At 38.6% G+C, this 14,082-nt stretch overlaps 2 protein-coding genes across 3 annotated transcripts in view; both read left to right on the top strand.

Moving 5' to 3' along the window:
• Positions 1 to 1,336: 1,336 nt before the first annotated feature.
• Positions 1,337 to 10,269, top strand: LOC105038328 (PH, RCC1 and FYVE domains-containing protein 1). 2 transcript variants are annotated; one of them, XM_010914097.4, is made up of 9 exons: positions 1,337 to 1,731; positions 4,913 to 4,999; positions 5,273 to 5,362; positions 5,559 to 5,645; positions 5,742 to 5,861; positions 6,200 to 8,287; positions 8,368 to 8,514; positions 8,932 to 9,470; positions 9,812 to 10,269. In XM_010914097.4, exons 1-9 carry the CDS (start codon positions 1,684 to 1,686, stop codon positions 9,975 to 9,977), a joined length of 3,372 nt encoding a protein of 1,123 aa, XP_010912399.1. In that variant the 5' UTR covers positions 1,337 to 1,683; the 3' UTR covers positions 9,978 to 10,269. The 2 variants fall into 2 exon arrangements, with proteins under 2 accessions (XP_010912399.1, XP_073114756.1); XM_073258655.1 differs by lacking the exon at positions 9,812 to 10,269 and adding an exon at positions 9,649 to 9,803 and having other exon boundaries at positions 1,439 to 1,731.
• The window catches only part of LOC105038448 (probable serine/threonine-protein kinase WNK6), a 34,225-nt gene continuing 30,219 nt past the window's right edge, over positions 10,077 to 14,082 (top strand). Inside the window, 3 exon segments of the mRNA XM_073253787.1 lie at positions 10,077 to 10,164; positions 10,249 to 10,320; positions 10,742 to 10,857. Coding sequence (XP_073109888.1) covers positions 10,077 to 10,164; positions 10,249 to 10,320; positions 10,742 to 10,857 — 276 coding nt within the window.

The following is a 14,082-nucleotide window of genomic DNA, read 5'->3' as shown; positions in this document are numbered from 1 at the left end:
CTCTTGAAAAGTCCAACACCCTCTTTTTTCATAAAGGAGGGAAAAGCCCCACCACACTAACACCCCCCAATCTAGTCAAAAGTGGGGTTTGAACTTAGATATTTGGTTTAACCATAGTATGGTTGTTTGATTGTGTATGATCTTTTTTATAACATGTAATCCCAAGAGCTTCCAGTGAGATCTAATAATATAGAATTTCAAAATCGAAGAAATCATGATCCTACCTTGCAAATCTCAAATTTCAAAGTGAGAAAAGACTAATTCAAATATTAGAAGCACCAACAAAATTTCTTCCGGCATAACATTTTGACTTGAGGTCTTTTAAGCCTTGAGCTTGAGAAATTAGCTTTTGCTATTTTGTACAAAAATTTTGCTCGCTTGGTAGTGCAATATACTCATCGATGATATTTTTAGCATCTTCAAATGTTTCATCCAAATTAAATAATCTTAAAGTATATTTTGAATATATTGATTGATGTATTTGAATACGTCAAATTATATAGGATGATATACCTAAGGCTGAAATATCATTTATTTTATAACATAATTTTTCTTACTCACACATCCAATATCTTGACCAAGACAAAAACCTGGCAATCACCATCCAAAACAAACACCAATGTGTTCCCTATTCAGTTCCCTTCTTTCATGAAAAAATAAAAAAATCATGTTAACTAATAATTATCTTAATTTAATCCCACTTGATTAAATTTTTAATCTCCATTCTCTCCATCACCCACAACATCTCTCAAATCCCCCACCTGATCTCCTCAAAGCCGACAAGCACGACAAGAACATAATGCCCCATGGACCCCACAAAGCCTCACCTCAACGTGTCCACGTGTCAGAGCCTAACCGGTTGACAAGGTGAGAGCATTGTGATGCCCCCATACAGTAACATCCCAGGCTCCACCTCAAATTCCCCGGGCCCATACCACGTCAGCTCAGTCCGGACCTCAAGGGCATTTTCGTCATCCCGATCTTTCTCACACAAAAGAAGAGTCAAAAAAAAATCCACTTACCGCTCCTCGGAAACAACTTCCTTAAACTGCTCCGCCCACGTGGGCACTCCCACCGACGCCGCCCCGATAAAGGAAACAATCTGTACGGGATACGCGATCGCGGGGCTCCAGTGTTCCGCCGGGGCACCGAGAGGGTTCCGCGGCTTCCGCCGTCCGGGGCCGCCCGAAAAGTTGGCTTATGGATACCGCGGTAACCGGAACCCGGTTCGTTCGCGAGTACTGTTCAGGCGAGTTTGCGTTCGCTTCGTTGACTGTTAAATTACTTAAACGGACACAGAGCCGACTTATTGATTTGGTCCGCCGCTCTCTTTCTCTGCCTCCGCGATACCGCGTGATTTCTTCTCCGTTCGCCGAGCAGCGGTGCTCCGACCGCCGGGGAAAGCCCGACGCCGCCCCCCCGCCCCGCCGCCCCCCGGTCGGGTAACCGCCCAACCCTCCTGTCTTATACCAGCTCGAAGTCCTCTCTCTCTCTTGCTTGGTGGGGAGATCGGGGACGGATCTGGGGAGAGGAGATTTCTAAAAGTTTTGGGGGAGGATTTGTTTGTATTTTATTATTGGACTTGGAGATTGATGAGAATCCGAGGAAAGATCTGGCATCTATGACGACGGGAACCCCGGGGCGATCGATGCTGGCGGCGTTTGGAGGTGGCTTTCACATGGAATGGCAGATCTCTTCGGCAACGGGAGCAGCGGCAGGGATATCGACAAGGTAAGAAAGATGCTATATTTTTCGCTTTTTCTTGATGTTTTGCTTAAAAAACTTGGATTCTTTTTGTGCGTATTTTTGGTTATTTTGGGTAGTGCTCTTGGATGATGACATTGGGTATAAAACGAGTTGTTTACCAACAAAAAGTCTTGATTTTGATGGGCTAACTGTGAGTTTGAGATGTTCTGATGGGAAAAGGGAAGAAAGGAGGGATTTTTTTTTGAGTTTCACTGCTTAAATTTATTCATTTCGAGTCTAGATGGGGCTTAAAGTCTTTAATCTCGTCCAGATTTAAAGCTATGAAACCTGAAGTACTAGTTTAGGTGATGAAGCTCTTGCTGTTGTGTTGTTGGAAATGTCAAACCCTAAAGAATAAACCGGATATGTTCTTAGAAGAAGAGGTTCAGGAGAAAGTAAGAGAGCTTAGGGTTGGTAGTGCCACGTACATTACTCCATGATTGTGGTTAGTGGGCGGTCAGAAAGGATTTTATCAAGAAATTGTGGAAGCAAATACAATTTTATTGCTGGATGATCACTGCCATTTGGATTTTGATCAAACTTTGAAAATGATATACTCATAGAATTATAAGACATAATCACCCGGACATTGTCTGGCCGCTGTTTATCATGCTCTGTCGGCATCGTTGTTTGTAAGCCAGTCCACTTCTTGATTGCACTCCTCATGAGTCTGACTGATCTTTCTGCACACCTCCATATTCCATAAGGATAAGGAGGATGCCTTCCAGATAAGGAAGGGCCTTTCTCCCTAGCCAATCACTCCTCAACTGTTAGTGAACTGGGCTTTTACTGAGAATCTGCGTGACATGCCCTTGTAATGGATCAATTATGAGCATCTCATACCTGTAGATTGTGTCTGCTTTTCCCGAGATAATGTGTTACAGTCTCACAGATGTTTAAAGTCCTGGTCCCACCTAGAACTTCCAATCTTCATACTTAAGTTCTGTTATTACTAATTAGGACTTTCAAAAATCTTAAGAGCCCATTGCCGTCTAGAATCCATTACAGTCCCACAAAGATCCAGATAAGCAAATGATTGGGAAAAAAAGGGAGAAAGGAAGATGATACAAAGAGTAATCAATGATACAAGTGGTCTATGGAATAGAGAACCTCGAAGTTTAAATGTACTTTTGTCTTCTCATACAAGAATTACAAACTCCCAAAACTATCTAAGATGGCTCTCTCCTTCAATAACATGCCTTCTTTCCCCTTACATTGTAATATGCTAGTAATGCCGTTTATCTTGAGTCCCAATCATGCTGCATTTACACTAAACTATGCCATAAGCAAGCTAGTCCTTGCCCATTGTCTATACTGCACCTCTGAGAAGGTAGAAAAGTATAGTTAAACTACAACCACACATTAGCAACCTAGTCTGCACCCATTTTCTGTACTGCATCTCTGACAAACTATTAGTACTTAAGCATCGACAACATGTCACTAGTGCATGTACCTCATACTCTCTCCATCCTATATCATGCTGTGATATGTGCGACGGCAAGAGAATGTCATCAACAAGAGAATTATATAAGAAACTATAAAAAAGAAGGCATGTTCAAAAAGAAATTCCGAGGAGAATTATCTAAGAGATAACCTTATTGAACTTATTTCCTGTCTTTGCTTTCTTTCCCCTTCTCTTGTCTTCATGCGGTCCTCACTTATTCAAGCACCAAAAGAAGCCTGCAACATTCAATCTTACACAATTCTCTAGTTTCTACATGGCATAGTGTCTCTGTTTTTGCCACTTCCTTATCTTTGAGGAGGCAAGGTTGCATCAGTCAAATAAGGATTCTTATTCTTTGTCAAGAAAAGGAAAGCCCCCTGGCATAGCTTCCCATACTTAGTGCTGGCAGAAATTATATTGCACTCTAATTAGTGGCTGAAGATTAGTGTTTGCTAATGGCAAGAACAATACATCAGAAGGTACAGACGTATAACAGCTGCCTGTCTTAGTTTGCTGCCTCAATTATGAGCCTATCATGGTCTTCCAAGTGAGTCATTTGGTTACTAGACAGAGAGAAAAAATTCTCTCTACTTTAGCCTGAAATGAATAGTCAACATTCCATGGTTTGTCAGATTTATCAGTCCAGAAGTCCTTAGCTAAAACTAAAAGATTCAAGAAAACATAGATTTGAAGCATGCAGAATTATTTTGCAGACGTTTAATGATAATCCTGTGTACACTTAAATGATCATTCTGACAACTTCGTCAACAAAATGCAAAATCTGTAAATAAGATTAGAAATTGAGAAAAAACCTTAACTCTATAACAAATTTATAAATTGAAAATTCTTGAAGTATCCTTTAAATTATTACATTTTGTATGAATGCCATATCTAAAATACATAGGATCTTGTTTGATGTAATTATTGGTGCAAATAGACATAATCAACACTAAGGTTGTACTTTGATGTCGCAACTGTCAACTTATCATCATACACTTGTAATCTTATATTATACATATTAGCATGGTAGCCATTGTTCTGTATAGATGCATATTCCAGTTGGTTTATGGAGTAGATGATGCCTACCTATTGAATGTAGAAATTTCTTATTTCTCGATTTTCCTCATAAAAATAAAGAATCAGAGTCAGACGACTCATGGAGATTTAAAATCCTAAAATAAACCAAAATTTCCTTGCATATGTCAGAGCTCCATGGAATCTGTAAACTGGTATACACTGCTCTTTTGTTTGCTTTTTTTCTTTTTTTAATTATCTACTACTGCATGGAGTTTTCCTGTTATTTAGATTCTTACCTCTATGCATGCAATTTCTCTCCTTGCCACACCTTGTGACTGATGTTTTGAGATTTGAGTTAGGTCATGACTTCTGATCATGTATTTTACATGAATTTCTGTTTGCGAGTTTTCTTTCTTATGCTTAGAGGTACTGTGAATGGTTTAGATAATATGTATTCAGGGACTTGTTTTGATTCTTATAAGTCCTTATATTCCTCAGTAGTAGGATTTTTTTCCCCTTGGTATGTTGCTTTTTTCTTTGCACTTTATATCATAATTTCATTTGTTGTCAAAGACCCTTGAAAAAACAACACAAGTCTTCATTTTTCTCTCCATTTACAAATTTGCATTGTCTTTCTCTTAGTTGAGATAAGGTTTGATGGTTATGATTGTGGTTTCTATGCTCACTTTTTTTGTGTTTTTTAAGGTACTTGTTGCCTTGAAGAAGGGCACTCAGTTGCTTAAATATGGTCGGAAAGGGAAGCCAAAGTTTTACCCATTCAGATTATCTAATGTAAGTATACGGCCTGCTCTGCTAATTTCAAAGCAGATATCTAATAATTAAATTACATTATTAGATCCCTTTGTACTTTGTTAAATCATTTTACAGATGCCTCTAATGTTAGCTAAGCTTCACTTATAATTTACTTGATTTATATAATCAAGTTTTACTGCTTTTGGACTATCATTTTTATGCATATGCATATACAGCCCTATTACAATCTTCTATTCTATTGTTATGAATTATAACTGTTCACTAGTTATTGATCTTATCTATTCTTCCCAGGATGAATCGTCATTGATTTGGTCATCAAGTGGTGGAGAAAGAAGTTTGAGATTAGCATCTGTTTCAAACATCATTCCTGGCCAAAGAACTGTGAGTTCATCTCCATGTTCACTCATTATTAAAACTTTATTTGGATGTATTGGAACATGCTACATTGACAATATAATAGAGATCGTTGTTTTTATCTGATAGTCTGTTTATATACTGAAGGAGATTAAATTCTTTTATTTGGCACTTCACGATTGACAACCTTACAGATATATTGATTATTGAATTTACTTCTCAGCCCGTTTTCCAACGGCATCTGCGCCCAGAGAAGGACTACCTGTCCTTTTCCCTGATATATAACAATGGAAAACGGTCTCTTGATCTGGTTAGCATATCTAAATTCCCATTCTGTTTTTGTAATTCTTAAATTCTGACATTCATTTTGCTGATGATTTTGGTTCTCTTGTTGTTGCCTATCTAGATTTGCAAGGACAAAGTTGAGGCAGAGGTGTGGTTGGCAGGACTTACAGCATTGATTTCATCAGGTCAACGTGGACGCTCAAAAATTGATGGATGGAGTGATGGTGGACTCTGCCTTGATGTAAATAACTTACATTGAACCACTACTACAAATTTATTACCTTTTTTTTGGGTTCTTTGTGTTTTCCAATTTTAATAAACTCCCTCCATTAATGGTAGGCATGTGGGTTGTTGATCATATTGATAAGGAACATAAATTTCTTCATAGCTATCAGATTGTTTAAAGTCCTTATGTGTGTGATTTTTCAAACCATGCGATCTTAATTTTGGTCTTTGGCATTTGTTGACAATCTTTTTTCCCTTTATCATACTTTTTTTCCTCAACATGATTTCTTTTCCCTACACCCATTCAGTTACATGTAATGATTGTTAATTCATGATTCCATGGAATTTTATCAGGATGCAAAGGACTTAATATCCAATAGTCCAAGTGACAGCTCCATTGGCACCATAGTGGATATTAGCTCTCCAGACAGCAATCTAAACACAAGTACTTTATCTTCATCATCTGAAAGTTTGGCATGCTTAGAAAGATCAGATGTAACAAGTATGCAAGCAAAAGTGGCTACTTCAGATGTTTTTAGGGTCAGTGTTTCTAGTGCCCCTAGCACATCCAGTCACGGATCTGCACAAGATGACTGTGATGCCTTAGGGGATGTGTATGTATGGGGTGAGGTCATCTGTGATTATTCTGCAAGAGCTGGTGCTGATAGAAACATTAGTTCTTTTAGTGGCGGAACGGATATCCTTCTACCTAAGCCTTTGGAATCCAATTTAGTTTTGGATGTTCACCATGTTGCCTGTGGTGTCAGGCATGCTGCTCTTGTTACAAAACAGGGAGAGGTCTTTACATGGGGTGAGGAATCTGGAGGGCGCCTTGGCCGTGGTGTTGGAACAGATGTTATCCACCCTCGTCTTGTTGAATCTTTAGCAGCCTGTAATGCAGATTTTGTTGCTTGTGGGGAGTTCCATACTTGTGCTGTATCTGTGTCTGGCGAACTTTATACTTGGGGTGATGGTGCTCATAATGTAGGGCTTCTTGGTCATGGTACTGATGTCAGTCACTGGATACCCAAGAGAGTTTCAGGACCATTGGAAGGGCTTAAAGTTGCTTATGTTACTTGTGGCACCTGGCATACAGCCTTGATAACTTCCACTGGGCGATTATTCACATTTGGTGATGGAACATTTGGTGTATTAGGACATGGAAACAGAGAGAGTGTTTCATATCCAAAGGAGGTAGAATCTTTGATGGGTTTGAAGACAATTGCTGTTGCATGCGGCGTTTGGCATACTGCAGCCGTGGTAGAGGTTATAGTTGCTCAATCTAGTGCCAGTGCATCATCTGGAAAATTGTTCACTTGGGGTGATGGTGACAAGTATCGTCTTGGTCATGGTGATAAGGAGCCACGACTTAAACCCACTTGTGTGGCTTCATTGATTGACTACAATTTTCACAAGCTAGCTTGTGGTCATAGTCTTACAATTGGCCTGACAACTTCAGGACATGTTTTCACCATGGGAAGTACTGTTTATGGTCAACTTGGCACTCAATCTGATGGGAAGCTACCATGCTTAGTTGAAGATAAGCTTGTTGGTGAATCTGTGGGAGAGGTTTCTTGTGGTTCATACCATGTTGCAGTTTTAACCACCAGGAGTGAAGTTTACACATGGGGAAAAGGAGCCAATGGAAGACTCGGCCATGGAGACCTTGAAGATCGGAAAACACCTACACTAGTTGAAGCTTTGAAGGACAGAGCCGTTAAACACATAGCCTGTGGTGCAAACTTCACGGCTGTCATATGTCAACATAAATGGGTATCCGGTGCAGAGCAGTCTCAGTGTTCAGCCTGCAGACAAGCATTTGGATTTACCCGAAAGAGGCACAATTGCTATAACTGTGGTCTTGTGCACTGCCATGCATGCAGTTCAAGAAAAGCTTTGGGAGCAGCATTGTCTCCTAATCCTGCAAAACCTTACCGTGTTTGTGACTCCTGTTACGTGAAATTGAGCAAAGTGTTGGAATCTGGTGGAACTAATAACAAGAGAAATGTTGTGCCCCGCCTCTCAGGAGAAAGCAAAGATAGATTTGACAAAGCAGATCTGAAATCATCAAAGAATCTGTTGCCTAGTAACCTGGATTTGATTAAAAGTCTGGATATCAAGGCAGCTAAACATGGTAAGAGGACTGACAACTTGTCTTTGATTCGGGCGCCTCAAGTTAATTCATTGTTACAGTTAAAATATATCGCTTTAGCTGGTGCAGCTGATTTGCACCGAGCAGTTCCAAAAGCAGTTCGTACATCAGCGGTTCAATCCGTAAATCATTCCAGGGCTGTTTCACCTTTCTCTAGAAAACCTAGCCCTCCACGTTCTGCAACACCTGTTCCTACAACTTCTGGCCTTTCTTCCTCCAAAAGCATTGCTGACAGTCTGAAAAAGACAAATGAGCTCTTGAGTCAAGAAGTTCAGAAACTGCGTGCTCAGGTATGGTAGACTTATCTGGAAGTTAATTTGAGCATCATTAGCTTACAGAACCCTTAATCATTAACATGGACCTTGGTTAGGTTGAAACTCTGAGACAGCGCTGTGAACTTCAAGAATTTGAGTTGCAGAAATCAGCAAAGAAAGCTCAGGAAGCCATGGCACTGGCTGCAGAGGAATCTGCAAAATCTAGAGCTGCAAAGGAAGTTATAAAAGCACTAACAGCACAGGTAAGCTTGATCTTTTCTCCCTTCCTCTCCTCTTTCCCATCCTTTATAACAAGTTCTGACAACTTAGCTCATATTGTGGGATGGACACTGACTTGCATTGTTTCCTCTGATGGGCCATAACTATAATTAAGAATCTTTTTCCAACCATCTGGTTGACATTGTGGTTCATTTTTTGCTAGTAATGCATGCTAAGGGGCGCATCTTTTTTATTACGAGGTTTTCCATTAGATATCCTTAGACGTCCTTTCTTGAAACTTCCATCCATTCTGGCCTAAGTTTTCCATAATCAGATATCTGCCTCAAGTGTTCTATGGGTCTTCTTAAGCCTGCTTCATAATTTTGTTTGGACTTTTGTGATTGCTAACTTTCCAATACCTTAGTCTTCTGCTTATGCACTTGTTTGTTTTGATCATATAGCTTAAAGATATGGCGGAGAGATTGCCCCTTGGTGCCTATGAAAATGAGATACGGCCAGTATATCTGCCAAATGGCATTGAGCCACATGCTATTCACTACTCCAGTCTGAATGGGGAGCACCAGCCAAGAAACGATGGAAGCAATGGTCCAAACATACCTCCACCCATGAGTATTCACTCTGCTGTTATGAATGGAAGTTCAGACCAAAATCACCCACCAACTGATATTCAGGAAGTTAATAAAATGAGTACACAATTTCAAAATCATAGGGCTGTAAATCTGAGTGAAGCAGAAGAGCATTTGAATACAGAAAGCCATGGTAATGAAGAAATGCCAATGCCAAGTGGTAGAGTGGAGAACATTGATAGCAAGGATACTGAGCCCCCTCAAAATGGCGAGAATGGTTCTAAGTCTCAAAGCCCCATGCCATCTGGCATTCAAGTCGAGGCAGAATGGATAGAACAGTATGAACCTGGTGTTTATATAACTCTCATGGCCCTTCGTGATGGAACTCGAGATTTGAAGAGGGTGCGATTCAGGTAATCAAGAAAACTGTGACTATGCAGCTAAGAATACTGTGACTCTATGTTTGGCATCTTTGTTGTATTCCTTCTGCATGAATTTTGCTCCATAGTTTTCATCATTTCTGACTTAAATCCTGGGCGATCACCATTAATTTGCATGTGGATGAACCTTTACTTTTTGTGCTCATCTTAGGTGCTGCTACGTGTTAATCATTCCAGTTCCAATGGGTTTACCACATTTTTGTGCTCATCTCAGTTGATCATTTCCTGTTAGCACTCTCACATGTGCGTGCAATATGGATGCAGTCACAATTAGGTATCTTTCTTGTTTTCTTATGGTGGGAATTAAATTGCAGTCGTAGAAGATTTAAAGAGCATCAAGCAGAAGCCTGGTGGTCTGAGAACCGTGAAAAAGTGTATGAAAGGTACAATGTTCGTGGGTCGGATAGGGCTTCATCAGCAGCTTCCATCCAATCTGCACGTAGATCAGAAGAAGAGTTCATGCCAGCTTCCAAAGTTTAGCGGCAACAAGATGAAGGAAATGCCTATCAGTGTTGGATAATTCTAATTTCAGTCGGGACTGATCCTGAATGGCATGCAGGAAATCTCAAAGAGTAAGCTATGCTTCCCTTCCTCACATGTAGTATATTTATGCGTTATTTCTTGATTACACCGCCTCTGTTTCTGCCCTTGCCTGTTGTATTGCAGTGTATATAAAATCATCAAATATGAGAATACTATGGGGCAAGGAGAGGTGTTTTCCTATGTACACCTTTTTTGTTAGTAATTGCAGTTGAAGTTTCCTTCTTATTCATTACATTTTCCTTCTTGATGTTTTGTTCCTGCCGTGTTACCTTCGTTCAAGGTCTATATTTTGTTGCATTACCAAAAAGAAAAGGTCTATATTTTCTTTGTATATCTGTAAATTATCCTTGTAATTGTCCAGCATAGTTTGGAGCATGATGCAAACTTTTGGAAGAAATTGGTCCTTGTGAAACCCCTTCTTATGTTAAAATAGGGGAAGATGGTGTTGTAATCTGTAGTCATCCAACGTGTCGTTGATATGGGATCAAAATGTAGTAGTGCTTACAAGTTTTGGTGCGCATGTGTAGCCAAATTATGTACTGGATGTAACAAACATACACAATGGAAACTTCAAATGATCAGGTATGGATTGGAAAATAGAGTAGCCATGAAACTCTGGCCTGTGCTTTGTTTCAATTAATTTGGTGGAATCAAATGAATTGTGCTGTTATCTGTTCATTCGTATTGCTTAAAATGTGTAGACGAAAATCTTGTACATCAATGTCTTGGAGCATTTTTTCTGAGCAATTGGAAAGCAGCGAAGGCTGCATGGGTAACTCGAAACTATGGTTTAGGACCGCAAACAGGTAAACTCAAGGTATGATAGAATGTGTTGAAGGCCTCGATTTTATGCTTAACAGATTAAGTATTGGTGCCCAAACTTATGATTTGATTGAAAAGGGGGTTAGATGAAACACCGTCCTTGCAATCTATGTGCTAGTCTGGATTGATGTATTAAAACGATAATCTTAATTATGACTCTTGCAAAATAATGACCATTAAAGCCGCGGAAATTGGTAAAATCTATTTTCACCTAATGGAGTATATGTTTGGTGCCAAGGGCAAAATAATCATGTGCCTTGCACGTGGTTGTCTTCTCCTCTCTCATTAAACTAGGGTTGTGCAGGTGTTGAATTAGAGGGTTTAGTGCATGGGAGAAGCACAAGGTTTTAGAGTTCTAACCCTAAAGGATGCCACTATTGTGATTGGGAAAGGCTAGAAAAGAGTTTTAATCTAAGGATGTCAGTGTTGAGATTGATTGGCATGGAATTGAGCCATCGCTCCAACATGCATTCTATCTATGCCATTGTGGATGAAAAAGCTTCATTAGAGATTTCTTGTGGCATCCATCCAAACTAATGATAGATATGCATCTTTCTGTAAACTCACTCTTGCAACAATGCACGTATACAATATCTGATGAATGAATTGCCCATTCTCTCTTGGATTGTTCTTCATCAATATTCTGCTAGGGTTTTGTTATTTGTTCCTCCCCGTATCACCCTCTTATGATTGCCAATAACCTTTCCTTTTGCCCTATGCACCTATGCCTTTGATATGTATACTCCTTGGATGCATTACCACCTCTAACAGCCTACAGAATTAATAGTGCATATCATAAAGAGACGTTAAGCGTAGGGGGACCACACATCATCACGGCACTAACTTTATCTTAAAGAATTCAAACCAAAAGTGCACTAAATAATATGTGGACTAATCTCAGTATCAATCAGCGCATTGTTTAACATGTGAGGAACAAACTTCAAAGTTTACAATGAGTTAAGCATAGTTTAGTCAGCGGACGTCGACATGGGTCTTAAAGAATAAACTAGAGAGGGAACACGCTGCACATGGAAATGAAGTAATGAACCCATACAGGTAGCAAGAAACCATATTCCTCGGCATAAGGACAAGTCGTCATCCAAAGAAGTATAACTGAAAGCAACGCACAAACAACAAATCACCAAACACATTCCAAATCCCAATGCATGCTTAAACAAAAGAAAAAAAAAAAAAAAACTTTTCTCGTTGCTAAATCTAGCAATAAAACAAGCACATGATTACCAAACATTAAATATCATATTAAAGGGACGTCGCAGTCTTTTTGGAGAGGGCACAAACCCCTCTCAGATCAAATCTTGTGGGAGGGAAAAAAAAGGCTTTCAAAGTTCTTTTTTCTTCCTGCAGACCAATAGACTTACAGATGGGACTTGGACTGAGATTAGAAAACAGAAAGGGAAGAATACGAGCTGAGAAGGCTATAGGCTTTATTCCTGAAGAAAATCCAGTCCAATCCTTTTGGATTTCCCAAACAAGCGTTAAAGGAAAAAACAAATATTCCAGTGGAACAGGGGTTGTATTTTTAATTTAGATAGTTCAACAAACTAAGCACAAGATTTTTTTAGGCTTGCGTAAGGGCATAGTGAGTTTCTGAGAGCCCTCCAGATTTCCTCCGGTCATTGCAATGGATGAGGGCTGCTTCAAAGCAGGGCGAGTTGGGAGAAAAGGGATTGAGCAGGGATCTTTAATTTTTCACAAAAGATGGAAGGTTGTTCTTAAAATCCAATTAGGTATACCCTCTCTCTCTCTCATCCTTTTCTTCCTTATAATTATCTCCTAAGCTTTTTGTCATACCAAGGCAAAGCCAGAAATCATTCTATCACAGCATGTGTGAACTTCTTGATCAAAAACTAGTGTTGACTGTGGTATGAACAATATCAGAGACATGGTAAATGCTATCTATTATCAGCTATTATAATTGCATAGCAATGAATCTACCAATGCCGAAAATAGATTTTACTAGGCACTTGCATCATGTCACTTCTCTCAAAATATAGGGCTTCATCAAGAATTTCTTCTAGGATTTCAATCAATAACTATCTTGCATCACTTCTCTATCATTCATAATGCATGAAGATTGACTTGAGATGAAAGCAACCATGAACCTTAAATGCATGTGGAGATTTCTTTTGCAATAATATTATAATAATATGAATCCACCAATAGGAGATACTATTGAGTTGGGTTGGACCTAGATATTGCCTTAACTAGATTCGGTCAGTATTTTAATCCATACCTTACCTATCTAAGAGATGAATTTGGTCGAATTTAGATAGCACCAGTTAAGGATCCTAAACGGGTTTGGTTGTCAAATGGATATCATTATTTTGATACAATTAATTCCTTTCATTTCTTCAAAATTGTTAACTAATAAAGCAACAGATTAATAAAAATAATGAAAAATATAAATACAAAATTTATCTCATACAATATTGAATTTTATAAACTTTACTAGATTTGATGTTGCATATAAAAAGTAAAAATACATGGCTTTACAAGCATAGAACTTGGAATTGATGAAGTTTCAATAGAAAATTAGAGATGGCAATTATAACCCACCCACGAGATATCCAATTTGATCATGAGATGGATTTTATCCGACTCGAATGAGATGGATTTTATTTGATTCAATTAAAATTCAAAATAGGTATGAATTTAAATAAAATATATAAAATAGATTTAGGTCAGATATGAGTAATAGTATACCCTACCACGAATTCATCTTGATATAATCCTAATGTAAATCGTTTGTTTAAAATTATAATTAAATTATAATATTTGTATGATGAATTTTTTGTTCGATTCGATTTCATTCAACCTCTTTTATCTATTCATCTGATTCGATTTGCATCATTATTTGATTCAGCCTGATTCACATCATTATTTGATTCAATTGTTCTAATTTGAGATAAAAATAGATATAGATATAAATTTTTTAATTACAAAAAAAATATAGATATTGATCCACTCGATCCGCTGCCATCCTCAGTCGAGATGCACCTTTACATATCTTGGAATCCATGCACTAAAGCTCTTGCACCACGAGGCAGGCTGGGATTCATATTTCTCATCCACATGCAATTTGCTTGCAACTAAAAAATTTAAAAAAATCAAAAATAAATCTGTCGCACATTTATCCAAACAGAAACTTTTTCGTTTTGAAACAAAATAGTAAACAAATCGCCAAATCCCAAACCCCACA

Source organism: Elaeis guineensis, chromosome 1 (assembly GCF_000442705.2).
Source record: "Elaeis guineensis isolate ETL-2024a chromosome 1, EG11, whole genome shotgun sequence".
In the NCBI taxonomy this organism is placed as follows: Eukaryota; Viridiplantae; Streptophyta; class Magnoliopsida; order Arecales; family Arecaceae; genus Elaeis; species Elaeis guineensis.
This window is presented reverse-complemented; position numbering and strand designations above follow the sequence as displayed.